Below are 27,670 nucleotides of genomic sequence, written 5' to 3'. Positions count from 1 at the left end.
TGTACTGCGAGCAGAATTGAATTACTGAAAATAATCAGGTGTTACATCAGATATTCTGCACTGAAACTTTATTACATGCAGTTACATAGATCATCATTGCACATCTGCAAACTGACTCTAAGAAATAGAAAGATGTTAAACAGTGCATGTCCAGAAAGTAGCACAGCAAGGATATAAATAGCCACACTTCACCACCAACAGTCCACTCCTTACAAGAAAGCCACCATCAAATGAGACAAATGGTCATGTTAGATGAGATGTTAGGTCATGAAGGGCTGATGTCTAGGTGTTTATAGACGAGTCCAGAACAAAACATCACACTCCTGTCCCACAGCACAGACAGCTGCTCACATTTGGGCCCTGTCCTAAATCAGGCTCACATTTGGGCCCTGTCCTAAATCAGGCTCACATTTGGGCCCTGTCCTAAATCAGGCTGATTCAAAAGCAATACCTGAGTAACACTGAGTGTTAAAATTCTGACAAGTGCATGCAAGTGACAGCAATAAAGTAAAACTAGAAGAGAATTGTGAATTCGCTGAAATCATATCGAAGTTTAGCATTCCTAATATACACTTAATACATCAACAAATATTTTTAAAATACAAAACAGGACGAGAGAATTATGTTGTGGGGTTCAGTACACATCCGTGATCATTGTAGATGTGTGCATGTTCCCATCCTTGATTTGATTTTTTTAACTTAGAAAAATAGACAGTGACATCATCCAGCAATTGAAAGCACTGAGAAACCATGGAAACACAACACAAACAAACTTCAAAACGGCACAGATATTTTGCTTCGGTTGAAACATGCCATACATTGCAACAGCCCACTGAGTCTTTCATGTGTTTATGTCAGAAAAGACAGGCACTTATGGTCTGAGTACAGCCAGCATATCACAGGGAAAACTCAGAACAGAACAGAAATCAAAATGGCCTCTGGTTTAATTGGGATAAGTCATTTCGTTATCTGAGAATCTTCAAATAGGCAACTGTTTAAATCAAATATGTAGTATGATCCTTAATTATACCATATTTAAGCATTTGATTAAGGTGTTAGCTGCCAAATTCCATTCATGTTGTGACCTGCATTTAGAGGGGGTTAAAGTGATGTAATTGCACGCTACAGACTACATCTACACTAAAGTTTCACAGAGGTAAAGCATAACACATTCAATTAAGGTTTTGCTACATATACCGCTAAGTTGAATATAGATACGCTTCACTGGTTTACAAATTACAGGTCAGAGCAAAACATCGGCTTGCCACTGCTTAAACAAGTTCAAGTTATTCTCACATTAGTATGAGTACACATAGAATACACTTGTACAGGCCAGTAATAACAGAAAAATAGAGACGTGACTACAGTAGTCATACAATCAAACTGAAAACATTCTCATTGTCAGTCTTACCTCCAGAAGACATGGCTAATTACTGTATGATGCACTGAAGAGTCCATGTTAGAAGCCTTTGCTCAGTAATGAGATGAGACTGGTTGATTAGTGTGCTGAACCCTACATTATAATCACAATGCACTGACATTCAACTTCATTGCACTGTTCCACTACATCAAAGTATATTAGCAACTTAAAAGACAACGACCTTCAGGGCTCCAGGATGTGACATCATTTTAGCATTCCTCGAAAAACAAAAACCTTGGCATAGCGGAGCATGCTCCCTTCACGTGCAAAGAGGGCAGCTCCCTGTTTGGCATAGCACAGCTCGACAGAGGCACCCAGAGCGCTCCACTTTGCCCACCCGCACGCCACTACACGCTTTTGGGGTTGTAGCACAGCATGTTGAGCTGCAGGTTCTCGTCCCAGTGCCTGAGGATGATGAAGAGCTGGTTGGCGGCCGCCTTGACGGAGGCCAGGTCGCGGACCTCGGGGACGCTCTGGCCGCCGAGCCACATGCTGGCCTTGGCGGCCACCAGCTCCCACTCAATGAAGTAGCTGGCCGAGCTGTGCTCCAGCCAGGCCAGGGCCACTGCAGTGGCCCACACCATGCTCTCCAGCGACAGGCCCCGCTCCTCAGGCGTCCCCGCCCGCTCCGCCTCGGAGCCGTGGCCGCTGTCCATCAGCGAGGGGCCGGGCGAGTGAGGAGGCTCCTTGGAGGAGGAGGAGGAGGAGGAGGAGGTGGAGGAGGTGGAGGGGCGGGCGAGGAAGGGGGAGCCAGCGTCCACGCGGGGGCTGTGTGGGCTTCTGGGGCTCCGCGGGCTCCGAGCTGAGGGGCTGTGGCTGCTGATGCTCAGCTCGGCGTCTGGCTTTGTCTCGGGGTCCGGAGAGGGCTGGACGCCGCTGCTGCTGCTGCCCGCGTCGTCCCGCCGGCTGCTGGAGTGGGAGAGGTGCGGCAGGCTGTGGCGGTGGCTACTAAAAGGGGACGTCCACTTCAGCTTGTTCATGGGCACGCCGATGGCCTCGCACAGAGCGCTGTCCAGCGCAAAGGCCCCACAGGCTAACTGCAAGGATACCTGCCATGAGCACAAAGAGTATGAAGTAAACACAAAGGCTGGAATTGGACTGTGAGTCTATATATATAGTACTATATATATACTAAGCCATATACATATATATATATATATATATATATATATATATATATATATGTATATGGCTTAGTAGACACAGTCCAATTTATATATATATAAGCAATGTTATGTACTGAAATCCTCTGGTATCCTGAGCACTTGCTTGAAAAGTGCTATATAAATACATATTATTATTATTATTATTATTATCCACTGCTATTATACTGATTGGTGACTGACTGGTGGTATTGATTCATGTAGACGTTTACTATTCAATTGAGTTCAATAGAGTAAACTATCATCACAATGAAGTTCACAAGACAAGATCATTATCAGACTCTGCGGTCAAGTAATCAATCGCTAGCTCACAGTCTAGGGTAATGGTATCAGGACATTTACAAAGGAAGAGATCTTTAATAGTTTTGTCTTTTACAAAATGCCATGGCTTTAGGTGAACACGGCATATATGGACAATGCACACATATTTTCAGGAACGTAAATGTTTGTCATGATCTAAAGCTAGAATTGCATAATGACAATTAAGGAAAAAACACAATTTCACTCCCACTGTCACTCTGTAATGAAACGTAGCAGGTCAATTAATCAGTTGACTTGTGTTTTCCTTTAAAAACAAAGGGGATTTGCTATAAAGTGGTGCAGCATTGAGTTTTTTTTTCTTCTCAATTGCTTGTTCTTGTTTTTTCTTGATTTAGACGTCAGGGCTAAGAATAGAAAAGAGAATGGCTGCAGAAATACTGCAGATTGCAGAAATACACTAGCAGGGGCGGTTTGTACTGCATGTTGTTAGACTATCAAAGGAAAGAGTCAAAAGGGCTGAGACGCAAAGCCTCTTTGCAGAAATAATCAGCGCACATAATTAGTCTCAATAGAAGGTAAATTACAAAAAAATATCTTGAATGTGGTCTTCAGATCTTAGACAAAGTGACGTGTTTGAAAGTGGAGTGTTTGACAGTTTAAAAGTTCACAAAGTTGACTCTCACTTTGTGTTTTGCAACAAACATCAAGCAAATGTGGAACATAAGTGTTCAGTGGTGAATGTAACGTCTTTTTTTAACATAGTCTCTCTGTGTGACGTTTGTTTTTGTAGTGACCCACCAGAGGGATGTAGTCTTTGCTGTCATTGTCACTGTCACCCGCTGACTCACTGGTCTTGCTTTGACTCCGGCTCATGAAACCCCGCGCTGCCTTGGTCAGGAGTCGTGTCCTTGTGAGACTCAGCCTAAGGGGGAGACGCAGACTTCACACACACAGTCTAAAAACACCACGGTCATGTGAACAGAGCCATGGCTACAATTAAACCAGGTCTGGTGGATCAGTCAGACCGACGCTCTTCTGAGTCACGGAAGTAAGAAGAAAAGCCCTGTACTTGTAAGCTTTACTAACAGCCCTCAATTCAAACCCAATATAGAGCAGATCCAGGCAGTTGTGCAGTGAATAGCCACTGGTGACATTGTGTGACCCTCAGGTTGATGGCATCCACACGCAGCCTGCGGTGGAGAAAATGGAACCACACGGAGGCTTTCAGGGACGGCCAGACAAAGATGTGAAAGGGAATCTAAGGAGCCATTACACACACACTGCATGAAGCCAGATGCCAGGTGCCACACACACAAATGGGAGGCAGGTGTATGTTGCAGAGGCAGGAGACTGAGAGGAATTCCACATACTTTTTCTTGAGAGGCTGACCTTATAAAACCACCTCAGTCTAGGTCTTTTGACACCATTCTCTGCTCTCTAGCAAGTACAGTAATGTGTATAAACAAGAGCCTACAAATGAGGTTGATGTGATGTGATTTAAATGTGATGGCTGATGTGATGTGATTTAAAGAATTTGCTATATACAATGTATCAATATTATTGTGTGCATGTATGTCTATGTCTGTACAGTATGTGCAGGTTTGAATCTGTGAGGACTTTGATGACCTTCTCTACTACAACCCCAAATCAGAAAAAGTTGGGACATTGTGTAAAATGTAAATAAAAACAGAATGTGAAAATCTACAAATCTCAAAAACCCATATTTAGCTGCAAAAAGGACATAGACAACATATAAAATGTTGAAAATGACAAGTTTGACTATTTCATGGAAAATATATGTTCATTTTAATTTGATGCCAGTAACATGTTTCAAAAAACGTAAACGTGTAAGATGTAAATAAAAACAGAATGTGAAAATCTACATAACTCAAAAAACCCAATATTGGAAAATTGAGATGAAACACTATTTTGAAATGGTAATCAGAAATTTGACTAAAACTGACTAAAAAGGACTAAAACTAGACTAAAAGACAAACATATAAAATGTTGAAAATGACAAGTTTGATTATTTTAAGGAAAATATATGTTTTAATTTGCCAGTGTGTGTGTGTGTGTGAGAGAGGGGGGTGTATGTATATTTATATTTGTGTGTGTGTGTGTGTGTGTGCGTGTGTGTGTGTGTGTGTGTGTGTGTGTGTGTCCTGATTGTTCATGTCTCCCTCACCCACCTGGCGGAGAAGAGGCTCTCCACGGATCTCTGCGAGTGCTCCGAGGTCACAGATGGACTCCTCTGAGAGGCTGAAAGGGAGACGAGAGACCCAGCAGGTTACACCTCCATTCATGCCCAGCCTATTCAGCCCACAACACTTACCCAGCACACAGAGCAGGGTAGACCGGGGACAAGGCACACGTGTGGCCTTTAATGTTCATGTCATGTCTTCACATGTGAATGCCATGTGTTCAGTCAGTAGGATTGTTTATTTTCAAACATTCAACATCAGTAGTAATTCACTGGGCCATAACTGTGGCACATGATGGAGATTGGGTGTTCGCTGGAGAATATACGGGTGGGTGTTGGGTAGAGAATATACGTCACCGTCTGTGAATCTGTACGTTTCCCATCCAGATGTTGAGGATGGAGTTCCGCAGGGGGAAGGGTCATCACCAGGGACTACAAAACACACACGCAGGAATACAGCTGAGGGGTCACACTAGAGACAACAGGCTGAGGGGTCACGCTAGAGACAACAGTCTGAGGGGTCACACTAGAGACAACAGTCTGAGGGGTCACACTAGAGACAACAGCTGAGGGGTCACACTAGAGACAACAGTCTGAGGGGTCACACTAGAGACAACAGTCTGAGGGGTCACACTAGAGACAACAGTCTGAGGGGTTACACTAGAGACAACAGTCTGAGGGGTCACACTAGAGACAACAGTCTGAGGGGTCACACTAGAGACAACAGTCTGAGGGGTCACACTAGAGACAACAGTCTGAGGGGTCACACTAGAGACAACAGTCTGACAAGACAATAGCTGCCGACACGTAGGACCATGGTGTTAGTAATGCACAATGCAAGCAAACCAACCAACAATGAGCAACATCAGGATCATTTAAGGGACCCCCTAAAAAGCACTGAACATCTTCATGGTTTATATATCTACTGTATATATACTGTATGTATGACTGGCTTTGCTCATTGATCTCTGCTATGCTAGTTGCATAATGTTTGTCACAATATGCATGGAAGTGTACTGTCACTGCCTCTTCACAGAATGCTTTATTTAGTCAGTACTAGGTCCCCTGTTTATTTAGTCAGTACTAGGTCCCCTCAGTACTAGGGCCCCTGTTATTTTCTCTCTATATGCTTCCTCTAGGCTCAGAAATTAGGAAACATGGCATTAAATTTCATTCTTATGCAGACGATACACAACTATACCTTTTCATAAAACCTGACGAATTGACACATGTATAAGAGACATAAAGACATGGATGACATGGATGACAAACAATTTCCTGCTTTTGAACTCCGATAAAACAGAAGTCATGGTTTTAGGTCCTAAAAAGATGAGGGATATCCTATCCTCATCACAGGCTACATTTACTGATCTTCGACTATCCTCATCCACAAGTGTTAAAAATCTAGGAGTTACAATTGACCAAGACCTATCACTAAGTAATCACATAAAACAGATTACCAAAACTTCATTTTATCATTTAAGGAACATTTCAAAGATAAGGAAGTCTTTATCCTTACCAGATGCTGAGAAATTAATCCATGCTTTTGTCACCTCAAGGATTGATTATTGCAATGCTCTATACGCTGGCTGCAATAACACCTGTCTAAAGAGCTTACAGCTTATACAAAATGCAGCTGCTTTCAGACACTCACTAGAACTAAAAATATGAACATATTTCCCCTATCCTGGCATCTCTACACTGGCTGCCTGTTAAAAGTCGCATTGACTTCAAAATATTACTTCTAACATACAAAGCCATTAATGGCCAGGCACCAGAATATATTAAAGATCTCCTAGTTCCATATAACCCACCTAGACCGTATACGATCACAGAATACTGGCCTTCTTGTAATTCCAAGAATCTCAAAAACTACAGTAGGACATAGAGCTTTCAGCTTTCACGCACCCCTCCTCTGGAATAATCTTCCTTCCTCAATTCGACTAGCAGACACCCTCCCTATTTTTAAGTCTAGACTTAAAACATACCTCTTTACTGCCTCCAATAGTTAGGTATGGTGCGGTGTGGAACTTCACCCACCTCAGGGATTTTTGGAATGGACCACCTTGCTGAGTCCTCGTGTGACTGGCACCCCAGTCGCGCGTGCGATGGTGGTCACTGACCATACCTGCGCTGGTGCCGACTACCCCTCACCATGCCTTAGTTATGCTGCTGTAGCATAGTGCTGTCATGGACTTTTCATGTGTCACGCCGTACAACCCCCCCCTCTCCCCTTCTCTCTCTCAACTCTCCCTCTCTTGCCTATTCTCACTATGATATACTGTAACAATATATAGTACCACTGATTACTTACTGACATTAACCATTTTGATTTTCAGTAACACTAACCCACTCTACATCTCTCTTTCTTTCCCCTTACTCACCAGTCATCAACCATCCATGTGTTGGCCCTCCTCTCACCCATCTCACCTGAAGTCCCATCCTCGACTGCCCTATTACTGTCACCCTATCTGGATTCCTGGCCCGTACAGCCTAGTGACCCATCACCTGCCTACGACAATTCTGGGCCCGTCTGCCGACCCACCACCATGCCCGTTGACAACTCCCTTCCCCTGGACAAATCCAACGCTGGACTATTTGAACTTTCTGTCACTAAATCAGGATTAATGAATTATCATACGTAATCACCCCACCTCTTGTAACTTTCAGCTCAAGTGCTTTTTAACACCATATCTTATTCTCTACACCTGACTATCATATGCATTTGTCATGTATACAGACCTTACTGTCCTGTATTGACCCTAGGCAGATGGGTCAGGCCCTTGAGTCGTGGATCTGCTCGAGGTTTCTTCCTATATGTATCTCCAGTTCTAGGGAGTTTTTCCTCCCCCTGTTACTCCGGTTACCCATGGGCCTCTCTCTCTTTCTTTTCTTTTCTTCCTTTCTTTCCTTTTTCTCTGATTGCCTACATTCTGTAAAGCGCCATGATACATGTGTAATGTTTTGGTAAAGTACAATAAATTGAAATTGAATTGAATTTATTTCCGAGCTCATATGGATAATGTACTATACCTCTGCCACTGTTATTTGAATCTGAAGGGTTGCTGTCTCAACATTTTTATAACTGCCTTTTAATATGACATTGTTCTCTCAACCCCGGCATAAAACACAGAAGAGCAAGTGGCTGCGCACTCAAGAGATTGCTGTTAACTCCGTGACACTGTTGACATTTAGCTATGAAACATTACATCTTGTGAATGACTTCACAGCAGGATTAAAGAATGCCTCAGCACACACACTCTGACAAAGCCAGTCAGGAAATGAGAATGAAAAGTATATTGCCAATGTGTCACCTTATTTTTCATAATGTGTAATTTCTGTGAATGCTGCATTTGGAAAGATACAATAACTAATGATGAGGTTGCGCTGGGGATTTCCAAGATGAAACAAAGGACTGGGCCAAATTGGACACTGAAAAAAATTGGTTCTTTTGTGAATATTGTACAAACAATAGTACAAACAGTCTCCTTCATCCAGGTTCAAAAACCAAGTAAAGAGACACCTCATGGCTGATTGCACTGAATCCTAGTATGTACTACTGAATTTTACTTTTGTTTACTCATTTATTCTTTTCCCTTTTTGTCATCTTATCTTTTGTTGTTGTTGTTGTCTGTTTTTGTGTGTTGATGGTTTAGTTATTTATTCTTTTTCCTGTCTTTCTTTTGCTTGTTTTCATATCTGTTGTCTTGTATGTTGATGTTTTGAGATAGATAGATAGATAGATAGATAGATAGATAGATAGATAGATACTTGTTTTGTTTGTTATATGTAGTGTGTGGACCCCAGGAAGAGTAGCTGATGTTTTCTGCATCAGCTAATGGGGATCCAAATAAATCATCATCAAATCATCCATCATTCACTAATGTACTGTCTGTGCCCTCCCAAAAAGAACATGAAGATGAAATTGCTTGATAGTGCTTGCCATTTAATGACTGTTCTGAGTAAGCCTTCATTTCAAGGTCACCTGTCGTTGGTGTTTTTGTGATTCTGCACTTAAGTGTAGGCTGTCTGACTATGACTCGGTAGAGGGACAGAAGTACTGGCCCACAATTTAGTGGCTATCCCCAAAGCACCATGTCTAACCAACATCCTCATAGACCAACATGTTGTTTCAAACACTGAACATCTATTAAAGAAGACCATTTTGGATGGTTTAATAATAACTCCCTACTTGTAGCCTGTAAGCCATCCTCAGCTTCTGACATGCAGCCTGACTGAGAGCGTCCCAGTCCAATGGAGTAGGCCCGCTTTTTCCTGCTTCCCGAGCGCGAGCTTGACTGGGATCCTTTCTTTGAGTCCTCCCCTGAAAACATCCAGTGGATATACAAACATTATCTGTGTTCTGTCTGTGTAAACAAAGAGGCTCACACACAGCTGGAAAAGCTTAAGCAAGGCATCACCATATTAGTTGGGCAACAACAGCACTTTTTTAATCTCTGTGTGGTCTCTTTGATGTGTTTCTAATGTTCCGCAAAGCACTGTGATCTTGGCAGGCTGTGTAGCGCAAACACAATTGTATGACTCACCCACATTCAGGTACTCAATGGAGGTCGGTAAATATTCATTAGTATCCAGGTCTATGGGAACAAATGCTGTGAATTTGCTTAGGATGTTGCAGGCTTTGCTCGTGTGGATTGCATACAGCTGGTATCTGCGGCCAGACCCTGTGAGATCAGATCAACACCATCACCACCACTTTACAGAAATGCTACTAAAGATCAGCCAATGTGTGTTCATCTCAACAAGGGAAACAATGAGACTAGCGAACGTAGCCTGTGCTGAGCCCATTATAAATGTCCTCACCGTGTTCAATCTCACACTCTCTCTCCGCCATCTGCTCAAAGTCCTGGATGATGGAGTGGGCCGCCAGGTGATGGAACGTCTCATTCCAGAGCTCCTCGTGAACTTTCTCTTCTCGCTCGCGACCTTGCAGGTACTGCTCGATGTCAAAGGTCACTTCCCACTTGACCTCTTTCCCGCACAGTAGCCCGGACACCACTGCCTTGCAGTCCCCCTGGCCACAACTGGCCGTGCTGACCGCGGGCACGTGGGGGTCCTGAGGAGTCTCCGCCTCACAGAGCTGGTGTGCATACCCATCTAAATGAGCACCAAGAAAAAAACAACACAGCGTCAGACACAGCTACAGTACAGGCTTAATGTGACACAGATGGCCGTGAACCACAGAGTGCATTTAAATTGGTTTGTCTGGCACCATTATCTGACGTGTCTAAGACTCTAAATGAGATTTTCCATTACTGGGGACCTGCTGAGGATGCAATTAAGGCTTCACGACTTCACAGAAAACAAAGCGTGTTGGAGAACGTCGGTTTTCTGCCCCTTACTGTTTGTTCTCACACTCTGACACAGGGAAGTACTGTAGGCTAGTAGTTTGATGATCAAAAGAAATAAATGCCCAGGCCAAACTAGTGGGCCCACAGTCCATGCTGATGGCATATTTATTCCAGTGCATGAAATCATCAGTGCCAGACAGTCATCTGCAACTGCTGTGCTGTGCTGTGCCTGACTGACCTCCCTCTCCAGTGCTTCCCACAGAGGGGCTCTCTGAGGAGGACCTGGATCCGTTCTCCAGGGCAGAGACCTGCGCTGAGGCTGGCGCTGGGCTGCGGCCCACTGGCTGGGGTCCGCCACAGGGCTGGGCCAGGTCCTGCTCTGCTAGCTCCTCCTCCTCCTCCTCCTGCTGCTGCTGCTGCTGCTGCTGCAGTAATGAGGAGCGATCATCTCCAGCAGTGTGGCCCCTGGAGGCTGAGGCACACAGACTAGCCAGCTGTGGCTGGAGAAGAAACACATGCAATTTAGACAAGATACAGGAGGTACATTCACTCACACACACACACACATACTCGCGCACGCACACACACACACACACACACACACACACACACACACACACACACACACACACACACACACACACACACACACACATATGCATGCACACACACACACACACACACACACACACACATACACCCCCCAACACACACACACACACACACACACACACATACACAGACACCGCCCCCCCTCCCCCAACACACATACACAGATTTATAGTCTCATGATGGCCTTTTTTACTTTATACTGTCAGTTGACAAAAAGCATAAATGCATAAAGTGCTATATATTTACTCACATACGTGTTTTAATAAATGTACATCTCACTGGAGACCTTCATACTGTATGTCCTTCATACATCCAGAGATAAAAGGAACTTGTTCTCTCCAGTTCAGCTTCCTTAATTCTGAAGGCTTATTTATTTGATATTTCCCTCTGATTCACCCCAATCTCTGTGTCTCTGGGGTAAAGCCATTGATATGAATGCTAGTTTGATTGCAGCTATTGGATTTGTCTCTTTGTGGGAGATTCACTTCAGGCTCCCTTACACGCGGGTGACAAGGCTCATTACGTGAGACGTGAAAGAAATCCATAAATATGGACTTGGATTGTTCTCGCTGGCTACCTCAGAAAACGATGCTTATAAGGACTGAGATGAGGAGATGGGCATGAGCTTGCCTTTTAGTTAGCCAGGGCACACTGGGTATTTATCATATATATTGGCCCTCTCCTCAGCCAAAATGCAGGAAATGATTGCACCAGTCATTAAGAGTTGCACATCAAAAGACTGAGTGCCTATTTCTGTCACCCCATTGTCTGTTTGCTGCCATGGCGATGCACATGCTAGTGCCATTTTTGACAGGTCTTAATGTATTTTTTTTCTGACTGACAAACCAGGGAGCATTTGAATAATGACAAACGTGTCCTTGCATTTAGAGATCTCATCACTGCACTGCACTCATCAGCGTACAGTACATGCAACCTGATCCTTTGTGAGGAAGGTGTCCCTCCTGACTGCTCATTTTGGATTAGCTATTTGAGGTACTGCACAGCGGGAAAGAGAGGGATCAAGATTGATTTTATAATTCTGTTAGACCGAAACAACATGACACACCATAAAATTAGATTGCCATCTAAATTGAAATAGGTGTTTGCTGGTTGTGATTGCAATAATGCAGTAATATGCTGACTATTTTAGGAACTTGGTGAAGAGCACACAATGCTGTTTAATTTACAGTCTACACTTCTTTTTTACCCTAGTTACAGATGGATATAGATGATGATGGCATTAGGGAGTTAAAGGTGACAACTGCTAATTTCAATGATTTTAGGATTTAGAAGATTTTATGTCACACTGAGGTTTACACCACATCTCTTGCACATTGGATGATGGACAAAGTGCTGTTTTCTGGTTCTATCAGATCAATCCTGCATATGTAATCAGGGTTCTAAATTAACACCCGCCAACCCGCATTAAAATTCATTTTGGCGGGTGTTAATAAAAAATTACTAGCCAGTTTGGCTGGTGATGCATGAGGCATTACGTGCTCTCGGTCATATATCCCCCCTGGCAGTAGGCCTACTTCCAACATTTCCCATGACCACTGTGCCGTAATGCTACGTGATACGCCCATTGACTACGCGTAGATTGGAGAGAAACCAGCGCGAGAGACTGAAACGAACAGAGCGTCTACCAGAAAACTCAAGGAATTAGAAGAATGTCAATGGGGCATTTTGCCCATGTTCAGGGTGGAAAATAAAAAAGAAAGATTTGCATAAGACAAGTCAAATTGGTGTTTTCAAAAAGAAGGGATCATGGAGAATAAAGAAAAACATATTTAAAAAATCTTTGTATATTCCCACAAGGTGTTTGGGTGCTCTGAAAATGAGAACCAAAATGATTTTTCAGACTTGTGAGGTCTGCTGTTCAGACCCTGAAGGGATTTGTTTTCTGTTCATTGCTTTTTGTGAGAGTGTTTCTACTTATCTCAGTAAGGAAAATAATTCAAGAGCCTATGTTGAGTACAAATATGTCTTCTGAAGGCTTAAACAGAGCCCAGCCAAAAACTCCAATAAAATTTGCATCAACTTTGAGGGACAGCTATGACCATGCAGGATTATCCAGACCAAACGTGACGATTTTGCTACATACTATTCCTATTTATGTACCAGCATGCAAAATTTGAGCCTCCTACATGGTTTAGTTCTTGCGCTGTGGGCTTGTGAACTTTGACAAAAAAAGAGGCCGAACAAAATCGACACCCCCCTCCCCCTGTAAAACTGGCTGTATCTTGGAAAGTATTGATCTTACATAGGAGTAATTTTGCAGTGTGTCTCCTGGGTAACATAGGCCCTGGTTGAACTGAAGTGGAATGACCCAAATGCATTCAGTGACACTCATCTCATAAACTCATAATTCTCTTATTTTCAGTAACTTATCTTATTTTCAGTTTTTCAGTAACTTTAGAAAGTTACCAGCCACATTGGCTGGTGATCAAAAAAGTTAATTTAGAACCCTGTATGTAATCTAGTCAAATTGTTATAATACATATTTCTTGGTTTTAGCATGTATTTTACTTCAATCATTAGACTTGCTGGCAGTTATGAGAAGTGTGGGTATTCACAGGGTTAACGGACCTGATAGTCTAATTTCCACTGAGCTCCATGGTCAGGGTTTGTCGGATGAATCAGTTCCTGGATTTTGGCTCTTCTTAGCGGGTTCTTCCCCACCACAGAGCTCGGGTCGCTGGGGGTGAACACCCGCTTCGCTGGGTTGTAATTTGTTATCTGGTTTGTGCTGTAGGCCCGTCGTCTTGGTGACGTTTGTGGGTCCATTCCTGTTCGGACACAAAACCCAGTCAATCCAGATGTCCAGAACATCCATGACTGATATAGACAATAATAATAAGCATTCATAACGTAGAGTCTGTAGTTGTCATTGGCTCTCAGTATCACATTTCAGCGGCATGTCACAGCTGTTCAAAGCTGTTGACTCCCAGCAATGGCATTACTGTGTAAAAAAACGCATCCTTCAAAGACAGTGTGCACAGCGTTACCCATGGAGTCGTGCTCAGTGGCGAGTGCACTGCTCTCAGACATGGTGTCCTGGTAACCATCAAACAGGACCCCGGTATGCATGTCCCTCTGTGCGGCTGGACATTCTGAGGCACTCCTGGCTGGGTCCTCCTCTTGGGAGTGGTAGAACACAGAGCTGGCGGACTCGTTGGAGCGCATCATGCTGTAGCGTCTGCGCTTATCCTGATGGAGAGAGGAGGTCACCAAAGTCCTTAAGATGTCCCTCTTTATCAAGTTAAACAAGGGAAAGTCGAACTAATCAGACCAGTAAAAACTTGCAGTACTAAAGGATTGTTTGGGCCCTATGAGACAGTCATGGTTAAATAAAAAATCTAATTTCACCAGACTCCTTACAGTTTCTTAACAATTAAATGTTTCTTTCACACCAAGTGCCCCAAGAACACAGAGCTGGTTATTAATGTGCAGACTGCCATCACTGAGAAAAGCATGTCAGAATATTGTGATTTCTCCCTCACTGCACTCACAGACTTGGGGTTGGGATGGTAGCGGGTCGTGTCACAGACGGCACAGTAACCAATGAGACGGTCTCCTGGAAAGAGGTAGGTGTTTCCCACTGGGGAGAGAAGCACCTCCTTGGTCTCAGGAAACAGCCACTCGATGGAGATGTCACTGAGCACTGGGGTCATGGACTTCTTTAGGATCTTGATCATCTGAAGGAATTAATTGGAGGCAACAATTAATCATGGTTAATTAATTAAGGCTATGCATATATGTATATGTATGTGTATGTGTATGTGTATGTGTATGTGTATGTGTATGTGTATGTATGTATATTGTGTATTGAGCAAGTGTATGTGTATGTGTACAGTATGTGTATGTGTATGTATATGTGTGTATGTGTATGTTTGCTTATGTATAATCACAAGGACATCCATACAACCTTTTCCTTATTTAATATCCTCTTGGAAAAAAGATGCATGCATTATTCTGTTATTTTTGTATTGATGATTTATTCATCATTCTCTTGTGAATGTAAATGTTTAATAAAAAGAATGAATGCTAATTGCATATCACACTGACAGGCCACAATTTACAACCTGCTGGTAATTGCCTTACTGCAACATTCAGAATAAGTGAATGTGGAAGTGAACGATAAACATGTGGGTGCAAATGAGAACCTTGGGCTGCAATCTCTCTCCCTCGGCAAAAAACTCTGCTATCCCTTTGGATACTGTGGCCAGTCCTTGCACCAGTCTTCTGCAGGCACTCTGCCCAATTCCAAAGGTGTAGCACCTGTCAAGGCAAGATAACCATTAATGCCTCAGAATTAGCAATGATAAGCCATTCTCGTTGGGGCAATTGCATACTGTGTCTGCTGGATTTCACTATTTGGTTCCCAATTTGTAGTATGGATTATCAAGTCAATATCCTTCAATATTTATTCAGTTAATTGAAGTCTCTCATGTGGTTCATCATATTTCATTACTGTGTCAGTTAGATCCTCTGTGGCTTTTTTGTCTCAGAGGGATTTTCCAGTACAGGGGGAGCTAGCAGACAATCACAGTGCTAGTGTGATTACTTTTTATACAGGTTTGATGAAGGTAACCATGCAATTAAGAGAAAGACTGATCTTTCAGATTCAGTTATCATATACACTGTTGCCTTGAGGCTTTGCCTTTATTGGGTTGGCACTAGGCACTAGGGGTGAGACTTTCTCTCATGTACACTAGTGTATAGACCCTTTCAACAATAAAAACAAAAACAATGCTTGAATGTTCTATTTGGTTCCCAATCTACTTCCTCTGCATTAGGATAACATATGGAATGTTAAAACGGAAGCCTTGTGGGGCCAACTATGATGCTGATAATGGAACTCTCTTGAAAGGGTCTATATTTAGAAAACACAGGGTAAAATAACCTCAGTCAAATCTGTGAGAGGTCTTCGTCATTTTCTGCATGAAATGTTTACATGATAGAAAATTGTATCATTCTCTGCAGACTCACTCATTTCTTTTTGACCTACAATCCTACAAAATAGTGCCTGCCAGCTCAATATCTTTACTGGGCCATAGACTATAGCACCAATAGCGAGACAGCTTCTTCAAGTCAACATTTGTTTAAGAGCATCAAGGGAGTAAGTCATAACACAACTTCTTTGATATCAGATACAAAGCAAATGTTCTCTGAGTACATGCTAAGGGCAAACTAAAGACAGAACATTCTTGCAAGGATTACTTTTATAATCTGATGACATTCCAAAAATGTGTGTTATATATCCAAGAAATCACAACACAACGCATATTTTTAGTGCAGTCAGTATATCAAGAAGTTCCCATTATTCTGAATAATCACACTGGTTCCATATATCACTGAGCAATATCAATATTTTAGACAGTCTGATGGAGATGTAGCCCCATAATGTGTCATTAGTGTGTGTTGTAATGACTGAACAGTCTTCAATGGCCTGAGTTGCGTGAGTGGTGGGTGTACCTGGTGGAGCGTGCGTGACGGCGGACCAGGTCGATGACCCTGCCGGTGTTGCTGACCGCTCCGTCGGTGAGGAGGAAGATCAGCCGTGGGTGGCCCCGGTGCATGGGCTGCCGCAGGATCCAGCTGAGAGGTGCTAAGAGGTTGGTGCCACCCATGTCAGCCCGGATCTTGCTGATGTACTCACAAGCCATGGCCAGGTTGTCCTGTGCCATAATGAAATACAATTGCCATCCCTATCCAATCTGTGCACAGCTGAAGAGGGCATGCACTGCATTTTGAAGGTATTTCTTTCTTTTGGTCTTCCTTAGACATTCTAACCACTGATTCTTAAAAGAGTCCTTCAGCAATTACAAAACAATGTATGAGCAGAACTATGACAGTCTCTTTTTTCAATCATGCAATTTTGCAAGGATTCCCTGTAAGGTTTTAATATTCCCTTATTTACAATATATATGTAAAAAAAAACTAAAAGATATAGAATTTCTGCATTAGTTGAAATTGCATTTATTATCAAAATTACAGCAATTTTAAGCAATTTTCGAGAATTCAACTAAGTCACTTTTGGCCACAATAATCCCAACAAACCCTAAAACGAGCTTGATGGGACTGGTGTGAAGAGAAATCAGCCCACATCACAGCTCTGGTGTCTGTTTTGGCCTCCTACCTCATCATAGGGCTGACTGGTGGTAAAGAGTGTTTTGAATGAGGAGCCAAAGCCGACGATATTGAACAAGCAGGCTGGGAAGAGACTCTTCAGAATAACCACCATGACATCCTGTGGGGACATTGAAAAGCTTTTATGCTGCTGAGGACACTCAGAATCGTTGGCAAAAAAGTGGTCGCAATATTAGACGGAGTAGGTTGACAGAGTAAAAGGACAGCTAGGAAACAGAGGTGGAAAACGGTCAGCCTGGAAAGGTCAGAGGAGCTATAAAAATAAAAGCTCACGCTGAAATCCATGTTGAAGTGCTGATGTTCATCAGTGACCTTTTACTATGAATGTGTGTTTGAGAGGATATTCTCATTGGGCTCTTGCAGAATTGATTGTACTAACACCAGGTGCTTCCACCAGGGTAATAACACATCAAACATCTTCCTGCAGGGGCTAAAGGGGAATGTAGAAATCCATTCATAATGTTAATGGAGCAAAAAATGGTCCAGATATAAAAATACAGTTATAGATATTAGATCTGATGGCAAAACAGGTACTTCAATCCATGCTTGTGCAAAATTCCAGAATTGAATTGAAACTGGCTCTTAAATTCCAATTTAATTATTGAATTTCACTTGCATTTCAATTGAGGTAGCAAACAGGAAGCAGAATTGCCATTCGAATTTTGCACAACCTAACCACAGTTATAAAGAGGGATGGCGGGAAGACAGACTGTTGAAGTTGAAGATCAACTTACTCTTTATGAATGAGTCATTTTGATGTTGCATTCAAATTTGGCCAGGATCACAGCATTTCTTTAAATATATTACATTTATATTCCCCTTTGATTCAGAGACCTGAATGTAGCTCAGCATTGATGTGTGACATTCTCTCCAGTCATTTCAAGCCATTCAAGATCAAGTCATTTATCTGGGATGTGAGTGAGCCGGGAGACTGATATTATCATTAGCATGACCTAGGACTTCAGCAGCCTGGCACGGCAGTGTCACGAGTGCTGCGTCCTCCATCTGAAGTGGAGATGAGTCATCGGCCGGCAGCGTGGCGTGGTGCGGTGAGGTGTGGTGTGGTGTGGTGCGTCACCCGCTCATCAGCGGGCCGCTCAGCATGCGCTTGGCATTCACACAGAGGCTCCAGACCAGCTGCTGAATTCAAGCTCTGTTTTCACTCCCCGCTAAGTAGAGCTTGTGAAAACACGGCTGTGTTATACCAGCGGGTTCAATCCTCGGCTTGCTTGGCACAGATACAATTTAGGTAGTAAAAATGGGGAGCTGCAAATGTGTGCTGCTGAAGTGCTCCTGTATCAGCAGTCGCGATGCCTTGATGACTTCAGTGTATACACCTCTTCAGCAAACGGTGCTCACGTAGAATGTGGACACTCATAGCAGCAGTTCTATCTGACCTGTTCTAAGTGACCTCATTTGTATGTTGAATAGCCTATTGACCCCTGACTGACTAGAGGTTTATGTACATGACTAGACAGCAAACAGTAGTACATAATAGCATGCTTAAAAGTCCAGAGCAACTCCTCATCTCATGCCTCCCAGCCCCAAAACCCTAAATATATACATACGTAGTAGACATCTCTCTTCACAACACTACCGTAACTAACTAATTAAATACATACGTAGTAGACATCTTTCTCCACAACACTACCGTAAATAACTAAATACATTCATTCGTAGTAGACATCTCTCTCCACAACACTATCGTAAATAACTAACTAAATACATACATACGTAGTAGACATCTCATTACTCACTTTCACACAGCTGATGTTCATCCCACTCATGCTGCCGCTGCGGTCGATCAGGAAGATGAACTCGCCCTGTGGGCTCATGTGCTCTGAGGTCATGGCCTTGAGGTCAGGACAGAGGTTCAGCATCACCACTGGGTTGTGGAGGATGTCTTTGTGGAGCCTCTTGCGCAGGATCTCCACCTACCAAATGGGACGAGGGAAGCAGAGCGCTGAGGAGAGTTGAGGGAGGACCCTCACAGCCATCACATCACAAAGTCCTCTGCACTGGGCTTGACCCATGAGGCCAGTCTCTGGCAGAGAAACACCATGTGCACATATCCTCAGGAACACACACAACTGTACTGTGTGTGGGTAGAATAGTATCAGCATGCTGTATTCAGTGACTCTTCAAATGCGTACGCAATGAATAATTCTTTTGCTACTTTTTCATCATAGTCCCTACTGGCTACTCTCCCTGTGTGGAGTACAGAGGACTCCATGGTTGTGGAGTACAGAGGACTCCATGGTTGTGGAGTACAGAGGACTCCATGGTTGTGGAGTACAGAGGACTCCATGGTTGTGGAGTACAGAGGACTCCATGGTTGTGGAGTACAGAGGACTCCATGGTTGTGGAGTACAGAGGACTCCATGGTTGTGGAGTACAGAGGACTCCATGGTTGCAGTTTGCTTGTTGCATTTGTTGCATTTGTTGTGTCAAGGTGAAGACTTACTGAAGGGACTAATTACATTAAATTGAATTCATTCAATAAAAATATTCTGTTCTGGATATCTGCAATATGAAGATCTTACATAACTTTACCATGATGATTATAAAATTGTTGATAAAATTGTTGAGAGAAGAGTCTGCCAAAATGGCAAAATGTGATGACACACATGACAATGGAATTGTTCACATCCATCCCATATTATATCAAAAAGGGTTGTGTAACTGAATATTCATAAAGCGAGTCTCACTCACACATTGTAAAATCTCAAAAGACCTGTAGAAAGCTGTGAGAAACAGCACTTAAAAGCCCCTCATGGGAACACCCTGTTTCAATCCCACTTGATACGTCAAATCATTTCCCCAAGACAATCAGTAAACTTGAGGAAAGGCACTTAACCTATGTTCAACTGCAGTGTGGATATAAGTACCTACCAGCGGGTTGAGGAGCTGCGGTGGTTGCCATAGAAACCCTGTTTTATCGGTAATCATTGTGGGGTTGAATGTTGTGTGCCTCCCGTTGAGGTATGCTGGTGATTTATCAATCTCATTGCATCTATTGGTGTGCATTTAAGAGGTAAAATACATCACAACCTCTGTATTGCCAGGTTGTTATTGAATGCTATTCCAAAAGCATTAGTAAGTTTGCACCACCTAAGCAAGTCTACTCAAGTAGTAGCCTATGCAGTATGAGTAGCCTACACCACAGTATATTACTTCACTTTCATAAAGATCTAAAACAAATTGTAAACTGATGACTTTACATAGGCTACATCTGCAGCTGGCATATTCAAATTCATGTGTGTTGGGGAATGCTAAAGAATATGCCTCTACTCATATACTGTATAGGCCCCAGGATTATTTACATTCGCATAAATGCGTGGGTGGGTGTATGTACGGTGTGTGCGTGTGTGTATGTGTGTGTGTGTGCGCATGTGTGTGTGTATTCTTGTATGCGTGGGCGGCAGCTCACTTTTTTCTCATCACTTGCATCCTTCTTGGTCCCCTTGATGAAGTCGCTTCTGCTGCGTAGGTACTCGTCGTACTCCTCCAACATCATGTCGCCGCTCTCCACCAGCACGTGGGGCACATGAGGCTCTGCAGACAAGCAGCAGGGGGACAATAGACCAATTCCACAGTGTCCAGGTGTCCGGCCTCATTGATGTTAATGATACCTTAATTGGCAGGGTAAAACATCTTCCTTTTTCTGTCTTTCCTGTGGACTTTTCTTTTGCTGTCTATGTGACAGTGCTCTTCCACAGGAAGTTGATTTACACAGTGGCCCCATCTTGTGAAATGGGCTAATTCACATGATTCAGACACTCTGTGTGGCCAGAGCAGCCCATGGCCTGCCCAACTGCAGCAAGGGCATCAACATGGAGAGATGCAGGCAGACAGACAGACAGACAGACAGACAGGTAGTGGTGCTGTCGTCTTCAGCTCATCTTCAGTTTACCTGCTTCAGTTCATCTAAGACCTTTGCAGTGGGTTGATGTGCTCCTCACAGGGATTAGTTGGCTCACGGCTGTCTTAAAATGTGAGTATATGACTGCAAGTCCAGCGACTCGCTCACTGGAGTGATTTTAAAGAAGTGCTGTTTCATTATTCCTCTGAGATCTCAAAAAAGCCTGTTCACTCTCTTCCCACTCTGCTAAAACTCAAGTGCCCACCATTTGTCCCTCTCCCTTCACATTCTCCCCTCTGCCTCACTCTCTCATTCCCTCGTTCCTCCCTCCCTCCCTCTACTTGTAAACGTGACGTCTGATTAAGCACGGCAATCACTTCTCGACACTCACCAGGGGGAAATATGACTGACCACATGCAAATGCGAAGCCGCAGCACTGCGCGCAGTCAATCAATTCCACTACAGTGCCGCCGGCTCCCTCTCGGGGCCGCACCGAGCGCCCTCCCTGATGAGGCCGAGACCTCTGCACTGCGTTGCCGCAGATCCTCCCCAGCCTATTGAATTGCACTGCATTGTTGCTCGCGGTCTTTCTTAGCAATGAGGCGCCCCTCACTGCCTGCACAATGAGGATGCCAAGATTAATTTCGGTATCTAAGAGCCGCTGGCCCACACACACAGGTTATTGTAAGTGAGCAGGTGGGAGAGAGAAAGCAGAAATCGGCATAGGCAGAGAATCTGAAGACAGAGAGAGAGAGAGAGAAAGAGAGAGAAAAGGCAAGAAAGAATTGAAGAAGGGAGAGATAAAGACTGTGAACAACAGACAGCATGGCACAGAGGTGAGGCAGCCAGAGATATAGAGATAGGTGGGCTGGGGGGAAGGCTTCTAGGTTGCACTGGAGAGGAAAGTGAGGGCAGACAGACTCGGAAATCTTATCAGCCCATGCTGAGAGGGAGACAGCTGGAGGTAGAATGCATCAATGGCCACTAAGGAAACGGAGCTGCAATAGCAACTGATCTAATAAGCTTTCTACACTCTGCACAAGTAAATGAAAGCTGTCAAGGCTATATTGGTATGTCTTGAGAATGCTTTGTTGGCTGTCCCTATTGTTTTTCAATGATACACAAACTCCACTGTGCATGTGTGTGTGTGTGCGTGCGTGCGTGCGTGCGCGTGTGTGTGCGTGCGTGCGTGCGTGCGTGCGTGTGTGTGTGTGTTGGACTGTTTGTGCTGTGTATAAGTGTGTAATACACACCACTGGGATAGATGAGTATTTCCACAGGCCAGTCATAGGTGTACTTGTCTGCCAGGGTGACCACTATGTTGGTGGCAGAGCGGGCACACGGGTCGGCATCTGCCCGGATGGCATGGGACGGGCTCTCCACACCTGCACAAAGAAAGCTCTAAAGCATCTAAAATAAGCAGTACCAGCACGGGTTATTCCACTCACAAGGGTACGAGTACCTCCATGTGACACAAAGAGGCCTTTTCAGTTTTTAACAATGTCTACTAATGTAGGAATGTAGGTTCAAATACAATATACATTAATACAATGCATTTGAATGTATAAACAAATTTCTATTATATTCTAACTCGATTCATTTCAAATACAACAGAAACCATATGCATTCCAAATACCCTACATGTATTCTCAATTAGACAATCTCCTCTGACCTGCAAGCAGGTACGGGCTTCTGATCTCCAGCTGGAAGTTGAAGTCGTAGTCAATGGAGTTGATGGACTCATCCTCCAGCAACCAGGCCAAACACAGCTGACCACTCCCTGGTACCTGGTCATGAGGACCCAGGGCACAGTGGTGTCTCTCTCTCCTGCACAGGGACCATCATACTGCTCAGAGAGGCCATTTCTCCTGTTAGTAGGCTGGCATCAATATTTCATTTATATCGGGCTATAGGGGTTTTCAACTAGTGGTCCGTGGCCCGCTGGTGCAGGCATTGCTGGTGGTCCCTGACCATACATTCAATAATGTACTCTCACTGTGTGAATCACTATTTTGTTTTCAGCAGGTTGCTTCCATAGTCAGAAAGGTGGGCTCTGGGTCACAAACAGTTGAAAACCCCTGGTTTGCAGGAGGGAGTCTCTTATCGAGAGGAATTTACCAACAAATCAGTGATGTATCCATACATGCATACACACAGACATACACACATAGAATTTGTAAAGGTGACTTTTTAACGCAGGCAACACTGCAGTCCTGATAATGTCAGTGACCAGTTTTACGCGGCAGTTGCTGCAGTTACCTTCTACTTGTGCCAGGGGAGAATGCTTGCTCCTCTTTCACCGAGCGCTCGACCCTGGGGGTGCACACAGGCGGAGACGTGACCCTGACGCCCCCGCCGGGCAGCGTGGACAGCTCAGAGGAGGTGCTGACCAGAACGCTCACCGTCTCCAGAGGCGGAATGACCCCCAGGTTCACCACCAGCACCGTTCTCTCCAGGTCCTCCTCCATAACAACGTGTCCTGTGGAAGCATACAATTACGACACGACAAATTAACCCTTCCCCCTCAGAAATAAGCTTTGGTCTGAGGGATGGTTCACAGGGAAAGAGAGAGGGAGACATCCTCACCGCTTCCACTGGGCAGAGCTCCGTTGGCTGAAGAGCAGCAATCAAAGTAACAGTCATCAATCTTCGTTTTGTCTTTGATCTGCACGGTTATGATTTGAGAAGAGATCATTGCTTCAAAGCCAACAACCGTTGAGCATTCCTCGAGTGGATAAATGAAGATTCCTGCATAGATTAAGGCTTGAGTTGACATTAAAAGAATTCAGCCCTTAAATGCATGCACAGAAAAATGAATATTGTAATATATATAATCAATGCATTAATCAACATTAAACAAACATTTAACCAAGATCCATGACCAATGCTAAAATGTTAAATCAGCATAAATCACATGCATTCAGCATCTCTTTACCATAATTAACAATGATATCAGAAATAGCTAACAGCATGTGCTGTGGCTAATGCCTTGAGCTGCATTTTCACCTAAATATAATAACTAGTATTTCATGGAACCTTGTGTGTTACCACAACCATGACAAACAATTAGAAATGCATGTTTTTTAAGGGATTCAGTACATTCCCACGACATCCATCTCACCTGAAACTGCATATGCTGAAGAGATTAACATTGCCTTTTAGACAGCTGATACACCAGCCCCAGCCAGGGATTTGGAGGGCTGATTAATATGATAATGAGGCATCTAATTTATATGCTCAAAATTATATTTGTGACCACAAGGCCCATATGGACACTAATCATCATTAGTGAATTTCTTCCCAAAAGAAATACATGGCAAATGTAGCACAATCTACAGATGTCAGAAATTGATTTTATTTTCTGGCTTTCTTAAGCCAAGGCAGGGATTATCCAAAGGTTGGGGATATCGGCACAAAAGGCTCAGTCATCATGATAGCTTTTGCAGCGAGTGTCAGGAGATATTGTGAAGCTGTCAGCCAAGCTGATGGTTACGGCTGCTCAAAACCCTGTGAGGGACCTGCCTTATCAGATACTCTTGGTTCAGATCTGAGGATAAAATGCCTAGATGGGTTATCTTTAGAGGTTTATATAAGGATATGTCAGTGACCTCTATTGTAGGAAAAAGAGTCTTGTCTTGCATTAAATTTAAGATGCTACATCCCAAATCACATGAATATGATGGTGTCTCTCACCCTCGATGGGGTGGTCGTCCATGTTGTCGTAGGTCAGCGAGGCCGTCATGGCCAGAGTGTAGCCCCTGATGCAGGAGCTGACGTCTGAGACGCTGAGGGGCAGGGCCTTCCATTTCTCTTTGTTGATTAGTCCTGGCATGCTGCAACTTTTACACCTGGGCGTCTTTATGCATATCCACAAAACACACACACACACAAGTACATTTCATCATCATCCTCCCACTGAAACACACAACATACCCCCTACCCACACACACACACAGGTACACCCCCCACACACACCCCATTACTCTCCACACACACACACACACCAACAACCCCCTCACCATTTCCTCCACACACACACACACCATTTCACCATCCCCCTCCCACACACCCCATTACCCCCACACACACACACACACACACACACACACACACACACTATACCTTTTTAATTAGTACTTTTTAGTTTATTCTTTAAAGTTGAACTGGCTCTTGAGCACAATAATTTCATTACTTACAATTCCTTTTAGAGTACAGTACATGACAATAAACTACTTGAACTTGAACTTGAAGATACAAACATAGATATTAATGCCATGCAACATCAACATGGAAAGAGAAGAAATAGGGAAAGTCCACTTGAACTGAGAAATCCCTGTAGTTGTCTTTGAATGGTTTAAATTGTCACTGAGAATTGAATCAGGCATTGATTTTCTCAACACTCAATTTCTTCAGCAGCTTTAGCCGATTTAATTTTTAGTTGTCACAATCAATGACAATAAAACACGTGGCTCAGACCAAAAGACAGGTGTCAGGATAGATCCATACCGGACTTCAAATGGACCATCTGTTTTCCAGAGACAAGAGTCAAAGAACACAGATCAGAATGTGTGTGCCACAGGTCATGTTTCAGAATATCTGGTGCAAGCAGTTCCTGTCTCTTCCTTCCACTCCTAGTTTCACCATCAAAGGCAAACGGACAGATCAAAAGGAGCATGGGGAGTGGTCCGTGCACTGTTTGTTACATGTGGCTATGCAGATGTTGTTCAGGAGAGTTGCCGCTGCTGTGGTGCTCCAGAGGAATCACATCAACCACGTTCAAACCCTCTCTCAAGCTCACCAGTTTCCTGACCATGCAAGCACTTGCTGAGAAGTGAATGTAGCTGTTGCTTGACACCCTAACTCAACTCTAAAGAAACTGGCACAAATGGAGATACATCGCTGAGATTTCCTAAACCAGTGAAAGATGGCATGGACAGAAATCTTCCACAAAGCTCCTCTGTGACTAAACCCTATTAGCCTCCCTTCATGATAGATTTCCCCTCAGTCTTATCTCCTCCTAGATTACATGAGGCTGTTCTTATACCTCCCTGTGGACAAAGAGGAGGTATCTGGGAGGGAAGTGGCTGATGGTATCACTGTTCTCCAGCAAAGGCATTAATCCAAACTTGCGAGGGCTCTGTGGGCTCTGAGGGCACTAACAGGGGGGAGACTGAGAGGCTTTCTCTTCATTGAGGTCTTGCTTTGGTAGTATCTTGTCGCCAGCTGAGGAGGAAAAGGTCAGACAGGCTCCCCCTGCACAGTGTCTACACTGCCATCATGTGTCCTGAGCAACACATGCCACACAAATAACGCAGAAGGGAACCACAAACACAAACAGACAGACAGACAGACACACACACACACACACACACACACACATGCATACTGCTATACTGCCAACACAAAAGCACACACACACATACACAAACAGAAATACATGTACACATTCAAAAACACAATAAAATAAGGCAGTAATAAATGACTAAAATCTGAATGTACAAATCTAACTTTGGCTAGCCAACCAAAAAAGACCCACTGCCACCAGGTGCCACACTGACTGACAAATTGAAAAATTATACCTAGAATTAGCACTTTTGAATTATCCCATAATCCCTGTCTGCTCACTTCTGAACACATGTGTGCATATGGAGAAACCTGTACTGGAGGTTTATTGAAAAAATCGTTGTAAACAATTCAATTACATTTTCCCACAACTGTCACTTTCACTAAGCCCACATCCCAATCAATGAGCCCGAAAACCAATTTTCTCATTAGCAAGTGACATGCTAACTCTAAACAGCAGTTACACAGTGTGACAGACAGTGTTTTTCCAATTTGGCAGATTGTGATAATTACTGATTCATATGACAGACTAAGGGAGCTCCTCTCAGCTGCCCCCCACAAGTCAGTGGTGTGAATCATCTGCAGCTCTTGTGGAAAGCTTTAATGAGAATGCCAAAAAAATCCACTATGAGTGTTGCTCCTGCCACCATTCGTACAGCACACATCAGCTGAAGCAGAGAGAGAGAGACAACCACCTGTTGATGCAGAATGGTCTGGACTCCCGCAGACAAATAATCTGCTTTCACCTACACACAATTGCAACTGCTACGGTGCTTTTGGGGTTATATCTGCTTTGACTTCAAAGAGGAAGACTGGCAAAAGCAGAAATTCTATTTTTAAACTATTATATCCTATACTATCAGGGATATGCACTTAATTATCTTGATTATGCAATATTATACACCTATATAAATCATTAAAAACAACCAATTGAAAGAAACATTCACAACTGAACATAACAGCATTTTTAAAAATGTGAAAATACCTGCTCTTACCTTTCATTTGGGGCAAACACTCTCACATCAATTTCTTCATGTGCAAATATGGGGCCGTTGTCTTCTACTCTTTTCCTCCCCACAGTTCTTAATGTTGCCCAATGACGTTCGTCTGAATGGCGTAGAGGAAATGTCAGCTGTCAGAGGTGGCTGAAACTAAATGAAATGGCTCTTGCTCTCAAGGGAGCAAAACAAAAGAGAGCGAGGGGGAGACAGAGCGAGAGGCAGAGAGCAGCAGTGGCTGCGGTGACGGCGGCAGCTGCACTAATTCAGGCGCCGCAGCAACATGTGGTTATAAAAAGTACCTCGCACTCTCGGCTGGCTCTAGAGTTAGAGCTTCGCTGCCAGG

General features: G+C 43.7%; 1 protein-coding gene across 1 annotated transcript; it reads right to left on the bottom strand.

Annotated features, from left to right (window-relative positions):
- Positions 1-41: 41 nt before the first annotated feature.
- Positions 42-27,670, bottom strand: vwa5b1 (von Willebrand factor A domain containing 5B1). Its single transcript, XM_048242248.1, has 22 exons — positions 27,322-27,670; positions 24,677-24,839; positions 23,570-23,731; positions 23,243-23,462; positions 22,656-22,810; positions 22,237-22,368; positions 20,552-20,676; positions 18,879-19,055; positions 17,111-17,221; positions 16,447-16,649; positions 15,135-15,249; positions 14,481-14,666; positions 13,977-14,178; positions 13,558-13,757; positions 10,595-10,856; positions 9,869-10,162; positions 9,592-9,729; positions 9,237-9,368; positions 5,402-5,476; positions 5,034-5,103; positions 3,643-3,766; positions 42-2,469 (listed from the first exon to the last, which is right to left on the bottom strand). The coding sequence occupies exons 2-22, from the start codon at positions 24,813-24,815 to the stop codon at positions 1,768-1,770; spliced, it is 3,924 nt and encodes a 1,307-aa protein (XP_048098205.1). The 5' UTR covers positions 24,816-24,839; positions 27,322-27,670; the 3' UTR covers positions 42-1,767.

The sequence above is a fragment of the Alosa alosa genome, chromosome 4 (genome assembly GCF_017589495.1).
Source record: "Alosa alosa isolate M-15738 ecotype Scorff River chromosome 4, AALO_Geno_1.1, whole genome shotgun sequence".
NCBI lineage: Eukaryota > Metazoa > Chordata > Actinopteri > Clupeiformes > Clupeidae > Alosa > Alosa alosa.
Note: the sequence above shows the minus strand (reverse complement) of the source record. Positions and strands in the feature narration are given on the sequence as shown.

Excerpts from the sequence above, each read along its gene's own strand:
- vwa5b1 (XM_048242248.1), bottom strand. The coding sequence starts at position 24,815 with ATGCCAGGACTAATCAACAAAGAGAAATGGAAGGCCCTGCCCCTCAGC. Across the intron at positions 15,250-16,446 it reads CGTCACGCACGCTCCACCAG|GTGCTACACCTTTGGAATTG; the intron begins GTACACCCACCA and ends TTGCCTTGACAG. Across the intron at positions 5,477-9,236 it reads GGATGGCTTACAGGCTACAA|TCCCTGGTGATGACCCTTCC; the intron begins GTAGGGAGTTAT and ends TGTGTTTTGTAG.